The 22,018-nt window shown below is 28.1% G+C and overlaps 2 protein-coding genes and 1 non-coding gene across 3 annotated transcripts; 1 reads left to right on the top strand and 2 right to left on the bottom strand.

The window, feature by feature from the left end:
• Positions 1-3,252: 3,252 nt before the first annotated feature.
• Positions 3,253-8,377, bottom strand: LOC107014458. The gene is made up of 3 exons (XM_015214379.2): positions 7,638-8,377; positions 5,182-5,367; positions 3,253-3,757 (listed from the first exon to the last, which is right to left on the bottom strand). Exons 1-3 carry the CDS (start codon positions 8,235-8,237, stop codon positions 3,464-3,466), a joined length of 1,080 nt encoding a protein of 359 aa, XP_015069865.1. The 5' UTR covers positions 8,238-8,377; the 3' UTR covers positions 3,253-3,463.
• A 7,105-nt stretch (positions 8,378-15,482) lies between these two features.
• TRNAS-GCU lies at positions 15,483-15,564 on the top strand. The gene has a single exon. It is a non-coding gene; the product is annotated as a tRNA-Ser (tRNA).
• Positions 15,565-17,111: 1,547 nt separating this feature from the next.
• Positions 17,112-20,094, bottom strand: LOC107016089 (transcription factor MYB46-like). Its single transcript, XM_015216574.2, has 2 exons — positions 19,703-20,094; positions 17,112-18,544 (listed from the first exon to the last, which is right to left on the bottom strand). Exons 1-2 carry the CDS (start codon positions 20,002-20,004, stop codon positions 17,776-17,778), a joined length of 1,071 nt encoding a protein of 356 aa, XP_015072060.1. The 5' UTR covers positions 20,005-20,094; the 3' UTR covers positions 17,112-17,775.
• Between the last annotated feature and the right edge of the window lie 1,924 nt (positions 20,095-22,018).

Below are 22,018 nucleotides of genomic sequence, written 5' to 3'. Positions count from 1 at the left end.
CAAATAAAATCAAAGTGTCGATCGACTGAGTCTGTGTGACTTGTTGCTGTTCTTAAGTTCGTTGAAGTTAAAGAAGTTTGAGGTACCGCTATTTCTTTAACAGGTTTAATCCGTTTTATCTTGGGAGAAATTAATCCATAACCTTGGGTACAGTGAGGGGATTAAATTTCTTAAGGACACACAGTAGTTTCTGTGGACTCGGATTAATTCTTGTATTCTATATTATTTTCTGCTTCATCTTATTTCTGTTTCTGTTTCTGTTTATTAACTTTATAAATACAAGTTATTGTAAGAATAACAAATAAAACAAGTCATATTTTGTGGCATAAAAAAGTCTTTGTGCGTGTGCCATACACGAGCTTGAATAAGGATATAACACAAAAATTGTGTGTAAAGTAAAGCTACTAAATTGCTTTATAAAAGTACATATAATGTGGCCATTTTAGAATTTAAATTAGAGAAGGGTTCTCTCAAAAGAGTATGCTTTATAAGTATTGTCTTGATTTTGAATCTACTTTCACTATTAGTTTATGTTTCAATTGCTGGCTATTACATTTAATAGGGATTTAAACAGTATGTAAAAAATGCTTACTATAGAGTGTTTATTCAGATTGACAGAAAAAATCGTGATAGAAACTATAGCGACTGCAAATTATCTTGAGTTCAAAAAAGAATTCTTTTAACGTGACCAATAGTTATGCACAACAAATATGTATATTATAGATGCTTTTATGGAGACATCAATTCTATAATTAAAGATTAAATCTTCTTAATATCATCAATTTAATTAATATATGGTAATCAATCACCACCTATGGCACCACCATATATTAAATATGTATAATTTATATTGCATGCCTTTTAATTCCCACTAACGGTCTCCGCCAAAACATTATAATCTTCTCTATATATTATTGTTTGTTTTAGCACCTTATATGATCAATATCATGTCACAGTAAACTTTTCTATGTACTCCACCAATTATAAACGACTTAATCCTTGTTATTAAATTCTTAATTAATCACTTGTTCTTAGTCTAGTTTATATTAATGGTATACTAGTGGAGTTATTGGAATACGTACTTAACGTATTCTTTTTTCATTTCCAATTTTTATTTTTAGAACATCAATCGATCTCATCATGAAGGGGGATTGCATAAGTTTATATTTATGAGAAATGGAGTTCGTGGACTAGGAACCCAAATAGAGATGGACTTGACTTTAATACTATGTAAAAATATGACATCTAAACCTAACTCAACCCAAAAAATTAAATCACGAGAAAAGAACTATCCAAATCCATATGAGCAGATCATCCGTTCATTTCCGATCAATGTGAGAATTTACTCACAAAAAGTTTGAAATCCATATTTGTGTTATTTGTTTAATCTTCCAAAAAATTAATTTGAAAAGCAACACAGTTGGTTGACACTATCTTTCTCCGTCTTAGATTTTTTTTTTTTAACTCAAAAAGTTGTCCATGTAAGATTATAGCATATGTGGAATAAATTAGGCTTTGTGCGTGTGCCATACACAAGCAAGAATTATTAAATAATATATAGTGGTAAAGCTAATTAGTCGTGTCACGGAAGTACATATAAATTATAATATGACAATTAATTAAATTAATTAAATTATTGAGTGCAAAAGACACATACTGCCTAATTTTAAGTGGGGATCTCAGGTTTATAGAATCCATTTTTTGCTTAAATTTTATATATTTATTAAAATATATATAAATATTTGACTGTGAACCAAGTTATTAGAATATATTAGCTTTAAGATATAATTATTAAAAATACAATTAAACTTGAAGCAATTAATTAGTTATATCACAAACAAGTGCTTACAAACTCTTAATAAGAAAAAACCGAGAAAATGTTAAAAGAACCTTTAAAATTGGCAAGAATTAGGGGTGTATTTTACTCATTGTAAGATTAGACGTGCATTTAAGTTCGATTAGTCAATTAAATGTGTTTTAAAGATTGTCGATAGTTCATGAATGAAACTACTAATTCACATCAATTTAAGGGTGTTTTCAATACTTTTCTATGACTTTAAATAGTTATGAAAACTCATAAATGATAAATTTTAAATTTGATTTATATATTATATATGTTAAATTGAGCGGATTAATTCATAGGGCAAAGTATTTATCTCAAGCTAAATGGATTATGGATGTTAGGTTCCATGATTAATCCAAAAAGTTGCCAGAAAAGGATTTTAAGGCTTCTTTCAATTTCTTAGTAAGAATGGGTGAGAATATTTCGGCTAAATAATAAACACACCTAATAAATAAGAAAATACTAAAAATTCGATTCGTAGGAAAATTTTAACGCAAGACACTTGTTAGATCAAATAAACTTCTTAGATCTAATTAATAGAATGTCTTCAATAAGAGAAGGGCAGGTTCCCTAGTTTTATACAGAAGCTTCACAATGGTTGATCCTAACACTTAAAGGATCCATATTTTAATATTATCTTGAGAATCAAGAGTAACGTGTAAAGATAGACTTTTACATAAAAAAATATCAATTCTTTTTATGAAAAAGAAAAATACAAATATAGAAAAAAAATTTATCTAACTAAGCTTTCATTCTAAAGAAACGAAAAAGTTTTGAGTATTAATGATGTGAGTCTTCTTAAATTATTAACTAATTACCAATAACTTCTTGCATTCTGATAAAATTTCAACCAATCACTTGTAAGCAATTTATGGACTTGACCAGTGATCCACCCACACGTGTTGAGGTGTCTTAGATATATATCATTTTGTTCCTAATGATAGATTATTATCTTTATAATTATTTTTTATATATAGAAACCAGTCAGCTCCATGACATGTATAATTAATTTATTTATAAATCAGTCATTATTTCATGGTATGATGTCTTTTCCCACTAATAATTGTCACCATCAAAACTATCTTATCTTTTGTAGTATTTTTTTTCAAATGAATCCATCGTCGACCTTCTAAAGTTGGCATTAATTATTAGTTAGATATATTTAATTATCTTCTTTTGTTTTAAATATCTTATGTTATTTCTCCGAGTCATTTTAATACTTTTTTATAATATGACATAATTAGTGTAATACACTCAATACCTGCATATGAAAAACTAATTTAACTATTTTTATTTTACTTTTTTTCATTTTCATCCCCATTTATCAGTTACTGTCTCTCAAAAACTTAAACTCCGAAATAGATTTGATGATGCTACAAACAAAAAAAAAACATTCGAACACAAAGAGATTTCAGAAAAAATAAATTTCAACCCATTAAAGGCTTACAATTCATGTCGTCAGAGCAGCAGAAAGTCATGGATTCAAATATTCAACCGATAAAATTACATATCATTAATTTTATATACTAATGGTTCCTTCCTAATAACAACCAATATAGATCTCATTTCTTCTTCTTTTTTCAACATCATATTTTGCAATTAAAAAAGTGATAAATGTTTTTAAGAAGGGATCAACAAACAAGTGCTATTATACTTTTGGGTCCTGTGTTTTTTATTATAAGTATTATGAAGAAGAACAAGGCACTCAATTTGGTGATGAAATTTGGGTTTGATAAGACCCCAAACAACATGAAAAGTTGAAGATAGATGCACACGTATAAGCAAAGGCAATCCTTTGGAAGATTGAAGCATATCTTGCATAAGTCTACCTGCCCCATACAATGCCTTGTCCTTTCTCCCTATATTTAACTTGAAGTATGTTGGCCCATAGCTCCCTGCATAAAGCTCTTCTCCCTAACAAAGATGACAATTGTTAAGTTCGCGCGGATATTCTATCTGGACATCGCTATTTAATATGTATTTACCTAAAGTTTTTGCATGTTTATTTACTTCACAACGATATATGCAACGTCAGAAGTTACATATGGTTGAAATTCAAATAAAAATGACAAGATCATGAAAAATAGATGAACTTCAACAATATTCTAAGTTGGGTAAACTTGTAAATTTACATTTTAAGGATATGATGACTTGACTTAAAGGGTGGTTCAAAAATTGGTTATTTGTCTACTTTTTTTCCCACCCTCTTCCCTTGATGTTTAGATTATGCATTTGATTGTATACAACAGGTATATCTACGATTTGAAATTTATAAATTTGTATAACTACTTTGAGTTTATATTCTATAATTATCTAGGTTCACAAATCAAAACCAAATATTTTTGCAAGTTTGTTGAGTTTTTAAGAGGTTTTGACCAAATTAAGCCATTATAAAAAGCAATTCATCAAAATAATACATTTTTCTAAAATTTTACAAAACTAGTATAAACGTATTTAACAGTAACGTTTTAGGGTATATTTCATTTTTCGAAAGTTGACGGGGTTATATTGATATACATTACTCATAGTCACGTTTTGCTCCTAAAACGTTACTTACAGTAGCGTTTTAGAAGTAAAACGTTACTTAAAATAACGTTTTATGAGTAAAACGTTACTTGCAGTAACGTATATCAACCTAACATTGTTAGTTTTTAAAAAACAAAATACACACTAAAACGTTACTATGAAATACATTTATACTAATTTTGTAAAATTTTTAAAAAATATATTATTTTAGTAAATTATTTTATATAATAACTCAGTTTAGTCAAAAATTCAGTTTTTAAATACATATAACATGATAGGAGCAAAAGTTATTAAAATCAGGTGAATTTTTATAATCAGATTAGAGACTATAGATCAACCACTGGTTGCTACTGTAAGATGAGTGTTAGACTAAATCAACCATCAAAGATATATTGTACAACTTGGTCTCTTTAATAAGCCCAAATCATGATGACACGTTAGGTTCACAAAATGAAAAAATAAGGACTAACTCATGATTTCAAATGTACTATATTAATTCGAATTTAATATATGACATAATTCTTTTTTTTTTTTTTGAACAACTCAACTGTCTAGAGAATTAAAAACACAGAGATCAAACAAGCATATATTGTATTTTGAGATTACACTGTGAATCTCTCTCAATTCATTATATTAATCCAACTCATTTCACTAGGTTCAATTTTTTCTGAATACTATCGAAGTTGCGAAAGAGTGCCTAAGACCACATAATAATAAGTTCAAGTATTGAGAAAGCACAACAAAATAATAACAAAAATAACATATTCAATGTAATTCAACGAGTGATATATGAAGAAAAAAAAAAAACTTACTTGTGCTTTCATAAATGGGACCCTTCCAAAGTACATTTCCATGGTAGGGGGATTAATGTAAAGCCCAAAGAGCTTAGACTTGTTATCAATTTGTAAGATCATTGAACTATTGCATGTTAACATTTTTGTGTTTACACCAGTTCCATCAACTCCTTCTCTCAATCCAAATTCACGAACACCTGAAATCTACAATATATAATTTGGCACATTTAAATAATTATCGTATGCAATTACAATACAAATAAAATTAGTTAGGATTGTTTCAATGATCATGATCAATTTCAGATTTAAATATGTACTAAAAGTGTAATGCTTCCCTTCATCAATCATTATGTAGCAACATGATAAGTAGTCTAGCATTATAATGTTTGATGCCATTGCCAAAAAGTTAAAAAAGGATAATTGAAATAATGATGAGTGGCAAATGAGCCTGAAATCCAAATTTGAAATTAGAAATTATTGTCTTTATGATATTTAGTAGGCGTTTAGGCGATTTCATATCATCAGATGGGATTTTATACGAGAATATCGTATCATGATTTGACGTATTTTTAATATAAAAATTAATCCATAAGTTCATATTTTGTTAAAACAACCTCACATAAACATTTATATTTACTAACCATTTATTCCATGTAAATAAAATTTATAGTGATACCATTACTTTTTAAAATTTATTATTTTCACTGATATAAAATTCATTATTCTCACTAACATATAGTCATTTTAACTCACACCAACCAATTGTTGAGTAATATGAAAGACTAAAACACTACAATTTATGTTCAATTTTTTTATTAAATTTAAAGTTTCGTGAATTAAAGTTAGATGAAACAATTACTTAAGTGGAGAACAAATAGCAATGTAATAATATATTATGTGATTTTATAAATTTTTGGTTATTTGGTAAGATTGGATAAACCATTGAAATTATTATAACAGTTTTACAACTTATCAAATCTTATATTTATGAGAAAATATACAAAATCAAAATTTTATATCGTATGTCTAAATAAAACTTTAAATATATCTCATAATTTCATATTATGATATCATATCATGATACCATATTATATGACAAAACAGGCCCTTAATAAAATTGAACTTTAACTTCTAAGTTAAATTCAGATTGAAATTGCTAAATCACCTAAAAGAATTTCATATCCTAATTTGTGACTAATTTTTATAATTGACCATGATATCCCCCAACATACCAAAATTAGCTATCACTCCACAAGTTATCTGCGATGTAAGGATTGAATATAGGATTGACACATAAAATAAAGTTAACATATTGCAGGTTTGAAAAAAGATTCATTATTTAAATTTATTTTTAAAAAGACTAAAGTGTGACCAAAAAAGATTATAATATTATCTGGGGGTTTTATATCTTCAACAAAAAAATCACGATTATTACTGATGTATTGGACCACGAGATCTTTTCTAAAAATATGTGTTTAAAAAGTTTACAGTGACATTTGATTACAAGTATAGTTTTCGAATATTATAAATTTCTCAAATATATAAAAATAAATATGACTTCAAACTAAATTTTAACTTTAAATCATCATCAATAGAATGTTGGATGTCTGGGTAATCTTTTTAGTCAAGCGGCTAAAAGAGATTTAGCTCTCTAGCTATAATTGTTTGTATAGTTGTTGATATATAGTAGGTATATACTATATACATATCCGTTATATCATGAATACATGAATCATAATTTATGAAAGGGCAGTAACTTAAGTTATATTATTGTTATTGAGTTATTTTGGACATATGTATAAAGTGACTTGGTAAGAATCTGGAAATGTTTATTTCATCATGTTCTTTTAAATATTTTTTAAAATTTTCTGCCGAAAATAAAACAAAAATTGTCTATTGTCGAATATATTATTTAGCTCAATATATCATCAAATATACCATAACATTAAGTGACGTATCAAAATCAAGATGTAATATATCAAAAGGTTAAGAGATGTATTAGAAAAGCACGTTTCGGAATATATTCAGATTCCCCCAAATTTTATAATTAGAATAAAGTAGAAATATAAAGGGATTAGCTTTTAAATGCTAGAGATTTGTGTAAGATCCGGCCTAGTGCACCTCATATTGGGCTTCCATTAAAAGAGAGCCTAACATGAGTTTGGGCCTACAGATATTTTCGAGCTTAAATCTTTATAAAATGGGCCTTCATTCAACAAGCATCTTGACCTTAGGCATTTTCAATGCCTTTACAAGAAATGAAGAAATCTTATGTCTTTTTCACTTAAAAAAATGGTAGTAAGAGTATATAGTAATAATAATAACAAATTTGGTAGCTGCGCATCAAGAATTTTCAGTAAAATGCCATTTGAAATTGGAAATTTAATTTCTTTATCGAGAAGATTCAGATAAACACCATCACCGCGAATCGAATAATAAAAATTTTAAAAGGAAGAAGGTAATAAGAGTGTTACCTCAAGAGAAACCTTAGGTGAAGGGGGCTTTGTAGCAATGTAGAAAACAACCAAAGCTACTATCATACTCACAATAAGCCTCCATGTTACTTGTACAACAATCCACGCTGTTGAATCCGAATATCCCAACGAAAAAAACCTCATCCAATTTCCTTTTCCGTAATAATAATCTTCGCCATCGTCATCCTCATCCTCTTCCTCGTTAACACGAGTACTCCCATTTTTTCCTCCTTGATGAACCAACAAAATTTTACCACAACGTTTCTCTGGACAAATCTCGATGTTCTCATCGATCCCCGTCCCGTGGCTCTGAAGAGAATCACATGAAATCTTCTTCTCGTGATGCGAGAAGGAGTGGTTAGATCCACGGGACGATGAGTATCGAGAGAGCGCTAACGGACCGGTTTCCGGTCTAGGCGTTGGCGAATGACATACAGAGGAGTACTCATTAGTATTAGTATTATTGATGTTGTTGTTATGACGAGATAATTCTCCGCTATTTGCATGAGATAGAGATGAAGGACTTTGAACGAAGTAAAGCGGATATGGAGAATTTCTAAACAATGCCTCTTCTTCCGAATCCATTCGATAGTTCGCCATTGTTTGCTTTTTTTCTAGATGAAATTTGGGGGAAATGAAGAAGAAGAAGAGAGGGAAATGTGATTTTTTTCAGAAAGTGTGTTTGGAGGGTATTTTAAAACCACAGAAAAAAGATGTTGGCTCAGCTTTTAGTGAGTTGTTCCATCATTACTCTGACTCTGTGAGGCTGCACTCTGTGACTTATCAGAGCTAAAGCGGTACTCTCTGTTTTTTTTTTATAAATTAGTTCGACAACACTAAATTTAACATTAAAAAAAAAAACTTGATTCGATAAAAATAAAAAAAAAGGGAATAATATGAAATGCAACAAAACAAATACTATTATTTTTTAACCGATAAATTCTTTCACTTTCTCAATTTTCTTTTGGTTTCAACATTACAAATTTGACTGAGTAATGCATATAAAGATTATTACTTGTGTTTAATACTTACATTTTAATGAAATAAGAAATATAAGTTTAACCGGGAAACGTAATTAAGTTTATTAAAGTTCTAAAATAAAAAAAGAGTTTGTTGTCGAATTTTTAGATAATATTTATTGTTTATGCATCAAACATCATTTTTTTTTAAAAAAGAGAGAGAGAAATAAATCATATTTATTTATTTGAGAGAGTCATTGAAAATATTCCATAAATTTCTATGCGAATTAATAGTTTTGCTTTCATAGCTTTAAAATACTTTTTTATTTAATTAATTGAATTTAAATATCTCTAATCTTCTAACAAGAGGAAAATATACTCTCAAATTTTCGTCAAATTTAAAAATATTTTTAAAACTTCATTGAAAATTTTATTAAGAGTCGCATATTTAAATTTTGTTAATCGAATAGAGTAATACTTTTAAAGCTATTATAATTTGAAAACATAACAAAAAAAAAAGCGTTAAATTCTAGAGTGATTTTTCCGTATTTTCTTCTTATTATTTGTTTATCGTAAGTTCAAATACTTTCAATATCAGTCTGAAAACATCTATGAATGCACATATACCATATAATTATGGAGATATGATTTATCTCTTTGTAAGCAATTTTAAATAATTATGAATATTACAGACAGACCATTCATTTGCATTTTATGAATATTATAAAAGGAAAAGATTCAAATAGTCATCGAATTTTTAGAAAAGACTTATTTATGTCATTCGTTAAAAGTTTGGCTAGTTTAGGTCATTATCTTTAAAGAAAAGGTTCACTCATGCCATTATTTTTTAACAATAGTTTTGCAAAACCATTTTTGACACGTGGCCAATTATAATTCGATCACGTCATCAAATTTGTAATTAAAAAAACATAATTCTTAAAAAAAAATTGAATTAATTTTTTTTTATTTTTTTAGTTAAAAAATTAGATGACGTGACCAAATTATAATCACGCGTCAAAAATGATTTTGCAAAACTACCATTAAAAAATAATGACATGAATAAGTCTTTTCTTTAACGGTAATGACATAAATGAGTCAAATTTTTAACTAATGTTATAAATAAGCCTTTTCTAAAAGTTTAATGGTATATCTGAGCTTTTTCCCTATTATAAATTGCAATGCTTTTAATATGAATAGAAAAATCCAATATATTAATCCCTTTTTATAATTAATTCTTGAAATGAAATACAATAAATATTTTGAAAAATGAAGCTAACGATAACAATGACAAAATTAAAATAATCAATTTTCAACTTGTTATTCGAACCATCTGACTTTGATTTTTATCTTCATATATAAAATATTTAGAAAAGATCTTTTTTCTTTAGTATCATGTTTTGTGAGTGGCTAATTAATTTTTAGTTCCTCTGGTTAAGTGTCTTTTAAAGCTGGTAATAATTTCATTGTTACGATTTACAATGCTTTTTCCGAAAATTATGGAAGGGCCCGAGTCATTATTAAACTGATTTAATTAATTAATCTCTAGTGCCTATTTTATAGACTATACTATTTTATTATGCTTTACACCGAATTGTTTCCCCTTTTTATGTCCGATAAAATCATGACAAATTAAGCACGCTTTTTAAGCATAGATCTAACGGTGTTCTTTAAAAAAATTAATAGCTCATTTGCCCTCTAATTATTTTTAGCAAAAAAAATATAATTTTATTGATATAAATTACGGATACAATCCGTTTATTCCTTACTTTTTTTTAAAAACTGTTTTGATGTTATCGGATGTATATTGATATTCTATTTTTTATTTTTAAATATATTAAATTAATAAGATATTTTTATTGGGTTATTTTTATGATTTTAATTCTTAATGGCTCGATGTTCGATTTAATCAATAAGAAAAAATTTACAAATTAAATATATGACTTCTCTAATAAATTTGAAGCAGCAACACAATAATATGTTCATAAAAATGTAAATAATATTAACAAACATGAAAAGAACTGTACAAGTGCAATACAAAGAAAAATTAAGAGAATATGTTTCTTACTTTATATTTTGACATTTTATATAATGCAAAATTGTGAACTCAGAGGTACTGTAAAGTATAAATTGAAGGCTAAAGGACAAAGACAGTAACTAGTAAAGTAAAGAAAAATTAAGAGAAATATGTTTCTTACTTTATATTTTGACATTTTATATAATGCAAAATTGTGAACTCAGAGGTACTGTAAAGTATAAATTGAAGGCTAAAGGACAAAGACAGTAACTAGTAAAGTATTGAGATTAATATATAGTATATATATATATATATATATACACACACGTGTGTGTGTACAAATAAAAGTAGTAAAATTTACAAGTCTTAATGGTTATCAATTTACCTAATAACTCATTATTAAAAATTAATACCGGATCGATGACCTGATAAATTTTTTTTATAAACCAATAACATTATTTTCGCGTCGGTTTATCAGGTGATTTAGTTTTTACACACCCTTACTCATTAATGGCGTATTTCAAACTATGATGATTTCAATTTTAATGAAAAATCTTGTGGATGTTCTTGAAGTATTTTATTATCAATTAGAGTTACGATATATCTTAATCTCTTTATAAATATCACAAGAGTTTACAGGATTTTCAAGATATCTTTTTTAAGGGAGTTGTTAGAATGATATGCACATCTGTCAATACCAAAAAGAGTGTGCACTCCTAAGGGGAAGAAAAAAACAATCTTTTGTCTCAATTTTTATGATTTACTTCTCTTTTAATTCGTTCTTTTAAAAAAGTACATTTCTATATCAAGTAATTATGCAACTTCAAAATGTTTATTTTATTCCTTATAAAATAATTTCTAACCACATAAATATTTATTAATTATTTTAGACCATAAATTTTAAAAATTTTCTTTCCTTTCATAAATAAGACAGATCTAGTAAATACTAATAAGATTGTCCTTGTTTCATCATTATTTGGTCTCAATTTATTACTCAATCTATTTTATATTAATGGAATACATCAAATAATACACGCTTGTTAAGGAAAATTCAAGGACGTAATTTGAACTATAATTTTCACTATTATCGTTTTTGGCGTCATAAATGTGACTTTGTAAACTATACAATTCTTCTAAAAATATTAAATTTCATTAAAGGACAATTATAAAAAAAAATCTAAATATCCATCTAAAAATTAAAAGAATAATTATTTTAAATTAAAAAATCTCAAAACTTTGAGTTAATAGAGAATAGATGAGTAATCTTATTCTCCAAAGTCTCATTGTTCCCTCATTGAGCCCCAACTTTCACGTCTTTTGTAAAAAATTTTCAAAATCAGTCAGTCCAACTTTCAAGATGCAAGACAACTGTTTTTTTTTTAATTAGACGTGCCAAATCGATGGTCAAATTGAATAAGAATGGATCAAAAAATGGGATAAATAAAACAGAATAAAATATTCAATATTTAACACGTAGAAAATGAGTTAACCCATGAATAATATGGATTTTCATACTAACATCTCTTTAAAAACAGTCAGGTGAAACGACAAATTTAAAATGAATAACAATAAAAGAATTTTACCAAAAAAAAAGAAGAGTGGAATCTCTTCTTTTCTCGTTTCTGAATTTTTTCACTCGTATTTAATTTTTGTATAGAAATTCTGATTAGATTCGAACAATAAATTACAAGATTTATTATGAGAATAACATTCTCAATAAAAAAATTTCTATATATATGAACTCGAACTCAATATTTGATCAGGAGCATAATAATATCATCAATGCACCATAATTAAAAACTAGAATCTCATCATGAGAAATAGTAAGCAAACATATGGACATGGGTAATATTTTTTTCATTTTCACCCGATATTTAAGGCCCACATTAAAATTTCGAAAAATTCAAGTGAGGAACTATATTGGACATTGATAATATGAAATATATTGATATTATTCATCTAACTTTCTACTATTTTGGTGGATGATACTTATTTATTTTTAATAAGTCGATTATCCAACCTTTTATCTAATAAGTCAGATTGAATGATCATTCTAGAATATTTTCATACTATGAATAAATAAAAAAAACATACAACTTACTTTGATTATCAATGAAGAAATTTGATATACTTGTAGATCTTATGAAAAGAGAGAGGGAGGTGTTATATTTAATACGAAATAATTATATTTCTTGCTTTTGAAGACAGTAAATAAATGAATTAATATGCAAGATTTGTATGTATAGTTATGATTAGAGTTTATTGTGAGAGCATCCTAAATAACGCAAACAATAGCTTTTCCCCTTGCTTTATTACAAAGAAATCATTCAACCCACTATATACTATAAATAATAATTGTCACATATTTATCTTGTTACATTTTTACACTCAATTTTTTATTTTATAAGAAATAAAGAAAAGATACATTACAAATTGAAGAATGTAATGATGAGAGCTAGGGCCATTCATAATAAATTAATTAAATTGAACTGCTACTAATATTTGTTTTTGTTTAGTTTTAATTTTGAAAATCGATATTACTAGATTTGATTTTGATTTTATAAAATAAAACAAAATAAATGATCAAATCGAATTAAGAAATTATATATTTAAATTTATAATTATTTGTATATTATTTATAAATACAATATAAAATCTTAATTAACTTTAAGTCTTTAATTTTATTATTTTCTCAAGCTCAACACGCAAGTTTTAACATAATTGTTACAATCCTAAGTCTAAGTCAATCAAGATACATTACTTTAGTCTTTACAGGGTAGGGTGCCTCTCCATTATTCATCATCTTTATCCCAAGTACCTATTTAAATTGTAGCCACATGTTATAATTAAGAACCAAAGGTTGAAATTTAATTAACTAAATTAAAGTCTAATCATGATTAGAATAACAAATAATTCTTTATTTATTTTTTAAAAAATTATCAAACCCACTATTCTATTACTTTTAGTTGTTAGTATGAATGAGTAAAATGGCCCAAAGGGAGCATGTGTATTGGGTGCTCAGTGTTGTAGATCTTACTTATACAAAATTAAATTCAAATATATTGTGTAGAAATTTCACATACAAAATATTTGAAGTGTGATTATTTTTAATTTACTTTCATACTTTTTAAATTTTTTTTTTAATGTGATTATTTTTCACTTACTTTCATACTTTTTAAAATTGTATTTTTTTAAAAAAATTGCTTTGCAAATACTGACTATTTATGAAATTTTCTCTTTATCAAAACCATCCTAATTATAGGGCTATGGCCAATGTGATTGCTGGGCCTAGTAAACCCAATCAAAATGGGCTTATTTTCTTCTTTGGGTTTGTTCTTATTTTCAAGAACGGGCCGTACAGGAATGCTGGGCCTTAAATACTTATCCGAGATAGGTAAAATTACACAACAAAGCAAACTTATTCTATTTAACTCTACCGCTGAGTTATATCCCTTCCCCGCCCCATCGAGAAATAGAACTTTCTATACTTATCACAGCTATTGTTTGTTATAATTACCACTCGCGACTAACAGTATACATTAGTTACGTGAGCTGACTTCGAGTTTGTATAATTAGTCACGTTTGTATATGTATAATGCATATGTATAATATACAATTTTCAACCTATATACATATACAATTCACTTCTGTCCCACTCTCTCCCCTCTCTCCTCCCTCACAATCTCGCTCGCCTGTCTCCTCCCTCTCCCAATCTCGCTTGCCCTATATACAAATGTATATGTATAATATACAATTCATCTCTCTCCCACTCTCTGCCTTCTCTCGCTCGCCTCTCTCCTCCCTCTCCCAGTCTCGCTCGCCTCTCTCCTCCCACTCCCAATCTCTCTTTCCATATACACAAATATATATGTATAATATATAATTTCTAACCAATATAATATACAATTCGCCTTTCTCTCACTCTTTTCCCCCTCTCTCTCGCCTCTCTCCTCTCTCTCCCGGTCTCACTCGTCTCCCTCCTCCATGTAACATATAGCTACAAATTGTAATTATCAAACTATAGTTATGATGAGTAATTAGTTAGTTTTAAGTGGCTATATGTGAAAGTTTTCCTTAGAGATACAATTTCATTTGCTATGGAAGTTGGGGTTTATAATGGAAGTTGCGGTTTATATATTTTCGCTTGTTTGTATATTTTGCTTGTGAATGTACAAAAGGATAAATATATATATATTTTTTTGTATTTATACATTTAGGAGTTTCAGAATTTCGTTTGTCAATATACAAACAAGGTAATTTATTATGAAGTTCCATAATTGGAAGGACTGATGCAATTATACCTTTCCTGTTCTCGCTACTACTTACTATTACTACGTAAATAGTTTCTTTTAGCATTCGTCCTTGCTCTGGACAGGAGCGCTAGTGGACACGGGGAGGGAGCAGGCGAAGCGTGTCGTTCGTAATGGAAAGAAAGATACCACTACTTCGCCTCTTTGTTGGACCGCCGGCGCGAACACAGTGGTCTCTGACCAGGACCAGGAACCAATTCGAATTTGGATCTTGACATGTCGGTGGTTTTTAACCGTAGGCATTTTGCCAGGAAGTTGGTGGGCCTATCATGAATTAGGTCGGGGTGGCTGGTGGTTTCGGGATCCCATGTAGTTTACAAATACCTAGGGTAAGTATATACAACATTCCAAATTAATATAATCAGAACAATAAAACAAATTTTGAATTTATACAAATAGTAAGAATTGAGAAAACAGTTATCATAAATTTCTTAAATTGTAGCTATAGTTCTTAATACATGCTAAATGTTTTCTATACCATAGAATTTCCCTGCATGTTATTTGAAGTGTGATTTTAAACATATTTCATACTTATAAATTAATTCTGCAAGTTGACAACAACGTCGCTTTGGCCGAGTGGTTAAGGCGTGTGCCTGCTAAGTACATGGGGTTTCCCCGCGAGAGTTCGAATCTCTCAGGCGACGTTTTTATCATTTTTCGCATTTTCTCTGATTTTCTGATACAAATTTAAGTGTCTATTTATACAAATCGAAGGAACTTAGTTTTAATAAATGAAGCGAATTTATTCGTCATCCAAAACATGGAATTAGTTAACATTTCTCTAGTACCTTTACATTATATCAAAAATTATTTTCGTAATAAATTTATAATAATAGCTATTAAAAATGTATTTTAGCGGTAATTAACATTATTTATAAAGACTTTACGGACATTAGATCTAATTTTGATACTAAAGATTTAGCCCTTTTTGTTATTGTATATATTAATTGTAGCTAAAAGTATTTTTGTTATAGTGTAAGTGATACAATAATTAATTATTTTTAATTCACCGTCCAAATATTTGATACATGCATTCAAGTTTAACTAAATTTGAGTTCGCATCTGAAAGTCCTATATTAAGAGGGAGAAGTAAAGTGCTTCCTAATAAAATTAACTCCATAGCTAAAGAGACTCAAGCTCGAGACTTATTAAAAATGGAGAAATAATTTTACTCGTTCTATTGATCTAATTGTCCAAAGTAAACGTACTTCAAAGTAAAATAACAATGATTTTAAGCGCATTTCATTAGACATACTTATAGTTTCTGGACTTATAGCTCGTCGTACATAGATTATAGATAGATAACCGTGATTTTACTATTCCCTCCATTTCGTTTTAATTTTCTATCTGGTTTTGACTTTATGCAATATTTAAGAAGAAGAAGAAAAATTGAATTTTATAATCTTAGACAAAAACAATATAGAATGGATAACAATATTGTTTGATCTTATAATCTTAAGCATATTATATAAATCTACGCAAATCGGTGAGAAATTTATGCCGTAGAATATGATTTTTTCACTCATTTTGTTGAATCAACTTACTTAAAATATGTACAAAATTGGTGGAAAACAAATTCTCATAGAAATAATAGGAAACATGCATCCTAATTTTTCAATGAAAACATTAATATATTATCTTTTTCTACCGATTCAATAAAAATATCTATAGAAATAATTATTAAATATTTTTAGACGAAAATAATGATTTATTTGGTAGTATGATCTAATTACCTCATGCATATATTCACTGCTAATGATACTATCATAATGCAAAGTCAGTATAGAAGAATTGCCATGAAAATAACTCAGGTTTAGTAGTTTGAATCAGATGAAAGTTAAAGTAACTATGACGTAAGTTCCCAAACACACAATTTTTATATTAAGATCAAGATTAAGTGACGAACAAAATGTTTAATTAACTTTGTTAAAGAAAATAAAATAGTTCCACATACAAATTGATCCAATTTAATTTAATTTCTCATCATCAAATTCAGTGTTGAAAAAGTTAAATCACATATAATGATAACGTAAAAAAAAACTATACACAATTTTTATGATTTAGTCCATTATAATAGGCTTATTAATTTATTGTTTAGTTTATCATATCTAGGTTAGATATGTTGTTTAATGTCAATTAATATATTTATTCTATCAGTGCACATAACATGAATTCAAAAGTAAATGTTACATAAGAAAAAAACTAATAATGCTTCTTATTCCTTTGTAAATACAAAGTACGTACAACAATTTTCTCTATCTATATATATTTCTGAGAAACATGTGACTAACTAAAATTCTCTTAAAATTCAAAAGATTATTGATTGATTAAATTGATGCACATCGATCTGTACAAAAATACTGCTTACAAATCAACAATTTTTGACCTTTTTATTTACTTTCTCTTCATAATCTTCTATATGATCGATCTGTACTTTTGCTCATTTTTCTATTCACACTTTGCTCAATTCTTGATGAGAAAGATTATTATTTCTCCCCTACTATCCCCATAATACTCCACAACGTACGATTGAAATACCAAAATAAAGAAATAAAAAGAAAATCTAGTGGAAGTATTAGATAATTGCAAATAAAGAAAAGAAGTATATCTCAAAATTTTCTCTAAGATGAAGTTGTGGAGAATTTAGGAGGGGGAACAATTTATGTATAATGAATTGAAGGAAGAAAGAAGATAAAAAGTCTCGACGACCTATTATTTACTGAATTTCGAATCTTGTTTCATTATTGATCGTCTGAATTTAAATGTACGATTATAAAAAAAAAATGTTGGGAATAGGGGTATTTGTGTCATTTTTGTGGGGGTATATGTGGGGTTGAAAGGGTTGGAGAGAGTATTTATTCAACTTGAAAATCAAGGTAAGGTAAAGAGGAAACATTTGCCAACAAACCTTCCCAATCAAATTCTCCAATTCTTAAGCTTTCTCCATGCCAATGATGATGATTCCCAAAACCAACCATATAGTCTTCAACCTTTAGGCTTTGATCACTAATTCCACTCATATTCATCAAGTGTTGGTTGTTGTTGTTAACATTTGTATTATTTTTCTTCTCAATCATGGAATCATAGTCATTAGCACCACTAACAATATTATTACTACTAAAATCAACATTACTATTATTATTACTCTCTCCCATAGTAGTAGTAGTACTCTTATTATGAACACCCTCTAAAGAAGGTATTGAAAATTCATCACTTCCTAAACCCATCATACTATAAGTTTCCACAACTCCATAGTCCAAAAATCCACCATCACCTCCACTACAACCAAATTGACCTAAATTCACTGGCCCGACTAATCCAGATATATCGTAGCTTGTATTATCAAGCTGAGGGAAAGGGTTGAAAGGTACCATGGCTTGCATGGATGATCCTGAAGTAGTAGAAGATGAATTATCCATGCATAACGTTGCCATAACATTATTTACATCGTGCCCTTGCATTGGAAATATTCCTCCAATGGAAGAATCACTCGTGTTAGGCGATGGCGTGCTGTTGTTGTTATTGTTGTTGTTGTTTTTTAATCTCTTTTTTATCGTGGAATTCCAGAAATTCTTAATTTCATTATCTGTCCTCCCAGGTAGACGAGCCGCAATTTGTGACCACCTATAATAAATGCAAAATATATAAGGTTTAAAATAATGGAAAGAAAGTACAGCATGGATTTGCATGCATTATAGTATGTTAGTTTTATCAACAAATTAAGCAAATAATATTTGTTTGAAAATTGAAATTGTTTCACTGCTATTATAAGCGAAAATCAAATTGACTTACTAAACAATGGATTAATTATATAGTTCCTGAAATAAATTAATTATATATGCCAGTAGATATATTCATTTTTAGTTTTTCTTTTACTTAATGATATCTTTGGAACTTTTCTCTCTAATTAATCATCTAATTTTCCCTTCATTTTTTTTAATTCATAAATCTCCTACTTGAAATCGGAGTCAATTATATTACTTATTAGTAAAAAATTTAATACATATACGAGGTTGAAGTCAAAGCTATTAAGAGAATCGTTTAAGATTTAACACTAAGGTATGTATAATATAATGCCCTAACATAAGAGAAAATGATGAAAAAGGACTAATTAAATATGACAATTAGGAGTTGTAGATTACAGTAAAATTTATCCTTCTCAGAGCTTGAGATTTAGTGTTGAAAGAGGATTTTTATTTTTTGTGTATACATAAAGTAGGTTAACAATAAGTCAACCAATTTTTTTGAAAAAAAATTGTATTTGTGTAGTTAATTCAAAGAAGATGATATGTAAGTGTCCTATATATGTACACCATCCTCACTATAATATCATTCACTATTAACAATCAATTTTTTTTTTTAAAAAATCAACTTCCTTATGATATTGTCTAATTATATGTTCTTTATAATAACATCTCGCGTAATATATAACAGTGAGAAAATATCCAAACAAATGACCCCAAGAGGTTTAGTTGTATTAAAATCACTATTTAATTTCAAGCTAAGCTAGTTGATAAAAGAAACCTAATTCACATTTTAGTTCCATTAACACCCTCATACTCTCTTGATCTCTTCTTCTCAATATCATTAGTTTCTAGCTAGCATGATCAATGCAAATAGAAAAAGATAAGTACTACCAATATTTTTGTCTATACTGAAATTTGAACCCTATGATTTTCACTCATTTCATTCACGGTAAAACCAACATGGCTCCAAAACACACTACATATACACATGAATGTTAAACTTAAATACAAAGTTGAAAAAGGTGAATGTATGTACCTATTTCCCAGAATAGAATGCAAATGAACAATGAGTTCTTCTTCTTGAAGAGAAAAGGCGCCGCGTTTAAGGTCAGGCCTCAAGTAATTAATCCATCTAAGACGACAACTCTTACCACATCTTTGTAATCCAGCATTTCTAGCAATGTCACTCCAACATCCTTGACCATTTCTTAACATGTAACTCATCAACTTTTCATCTTCTTCTGGTGACCATAAACCTTTTCTTAATTTCCCTAACTTATTCACTTTCTCCTTCTCCTTCTCCTTCATCGTTGTATTATTATGTTCCGGCTTCCTCATCGATAAACAAACCCTAACAAGATGATGGATGATGAGGAGAAGAAAAAAATAATATGATATGTTTTGCTAGGTTTTGATGGTGAAAAGATATATAGAATGGAATAATAAGAAAGAGAAGGAAAAAAAAAAGAAAAAAGATTATGTGAAGTGGAAGCAAAATGTGTTCCATTTCTCATACACATATGATGATTACCTTGTGAGTGAAGAAAAATGCAACGAAAGAGACTAGATAGAGTCAAAGACAAGAAGACCAACCATCACTCTCTCTCTCTCTCTTTCGTATCGCGAAATCAGAATTTTAATTTTATGAGTTCTGAATTTTACAATAATAATTTTTACGATTGATAATAATAACTGATAATATTTACATATACTTATCAACATTAGTAGAATAAAATATACTGAATTCAACCGAATTTGTTTGTAGACTATTAGCTCCGCCCCTTGGCCCAAAGGAACATCCCTCTCAATCCGTTTTCCACTCCACCTATAATTGTTTTTTTTTAACCAACTAATTTGCCTTTTTTATTTTATTTTATTTAATTCTCACAATTAATAATGTTTTATAAATGATTTTATAAAAAAGAAAAACACAACCCCACAAAACATCACTTTCATCATCACCATTACCACCCAAAGAAGTTTTCATTTCTCTTTTCTTTCAACTTCTCACTTGCACCTTACGTCTAAATTTTCAAAGAAAAGGAAGAGTACATGTACAATAATATTCACAAATACTAACATAAAGTACTACAATTGTTATACACATTTTCTAAATTGTGTGATGGTAACTTAATATGTTATATTAAGGTACGCGTGTCTATATCTACGTTGAACCTTTATTTTAACTCAAAATTTTATTTAATTTTCTACAAGTCTTTAATTAGAATTGTTTGTTGCATGAAGAATGAAAATAACGTTCAAAATAATAAGCCTTTCAGTTTCATCTAACGGATTTTTGAAGCAAATTATCTGTCGACAGATACTATTGAAATGATTAGTCCTTCATTTTGCATTATGTTATTCATATATGTTACTATTAAATATAATATATATCAAGAATGTTTGTATAGTATTCCTCAACACTATACCAAACTTCCATTCTTGTAAAGTAAGTTATAGTTACTAAAAAAATGTTTGTTTTTTTTTGCCACTACGTGTGAAGACAAATTTAATATTTTTGTTCTTTTATGCAATCATGGGGTTGTCTTGATCAAGAAGGGAGTTCTAATATAAAATTAATTATTTTTCCTTAAAAGTATATGGTACAATCGTCAAAGCTCATGGTTTAATGTTCACCATGTCTTACTGAATAAAAAAATAAAATTTAATTGGGAAGTATTATCATTTGCCCTAAGAAAGAAAAATAGAAAGAAAAAAGAACACTATATTCCAAAAGCTAAACTCCTTTACTAATAATTTTGCTATGAAGGGTGAACTTTTTCAAAAAGAAGTGGAATCCATTCAACTAAATGTTTATAGTTGTAAGTTGATTATCCCAGCTCGTCGTGGATGGATGTTTGTTCTCCTTATACGATTTTGAGCGATTTTAGCTTTTATAAGCTAACTTCTGAGATTGTTTTAGGCTTAAGATTCATTTTATTTTACATAATATTAGAGTCAGACCCATCCCACTTCAATATTGTTTACTTGATGTTAAACCCCCAATTTATATTAACCATGTTTAAGATAGCTAGTCTATAGCGGTGCAAAGTATTGATTCTTTCTCTCTTTTATATCGTTTTGATGAATCATCTTTTCATGAGTCACCTTTTGGGGTTGAGTTAAAGCGCTCAAAAGTCCATTTACTTATTAACATTATTGATGATTACAATTCAAAATTATACTTCTTTTAAAGTGAATAAAATTGGAAACAATTATTTAAAGAAGAGGGCAGTAAAGTGAGATAATAGTAATTATTCAATTCTAATTATAACAAAAGATTTTACTTTCTAAACTCTTGGTCAAAAATCATGTTCTTGTTGTTTTTCCATGTGTAAATTGTTACATAGCC

The sequence above is a fragment of the Solanum pennellii genome, chromosome 1 (genome assembly GCF_001406875.1).
Source record: "Solanum pennellii chromosome 1, SPENNV200".
NCBI classification, from domain to species: Eukaryota; Viridiplantae; Streptophyta; class Magnoliopsida; order Solanales; family Solanaceae; genus Solanum; species Solanum pennellii.
Note: the sequence above shows the minus strand (reverse complement) of the source record. Positions and strands in the feature narration are given on the sequence as shown.

Coding starts and splice junctions, on each gene's coding strand:
- LOC107014458 (XM_015214379.2), bottom strand. CDS start 8,237: ATGGCGAACTATCGAATGGATTCGGAAGAAGAGGCATTGTTTAGAAAT. Junction 5,368..7,637: donor CACCTAAGGTTTCTCTTGAG/GTAACACTCTTA, acceptor TATATATTGTAG/ATTTCAGGTGTTCGTGAATT. Junction 3,758..5,181: donor TCCCATTTATGAAAGCACAA/GTAAGTTTTTTT, acceptor CATCTTTGTTAG/GGAGAAGAGCTTTATGCAGG.
- LOC107016089 (XM_015216574.2), bottom strand. CDS start 20,004: ATGAGGAAGCCGGAACATAATAATACAACGATGAAGGAGAAGGAGAAG. Junction 18,545..19,702: donor CATTCTATTCTGGGAAATAG/GTACATACATTC, acceptor CATTTATTATAG/GTGGTCACAAATTGCGGCTC.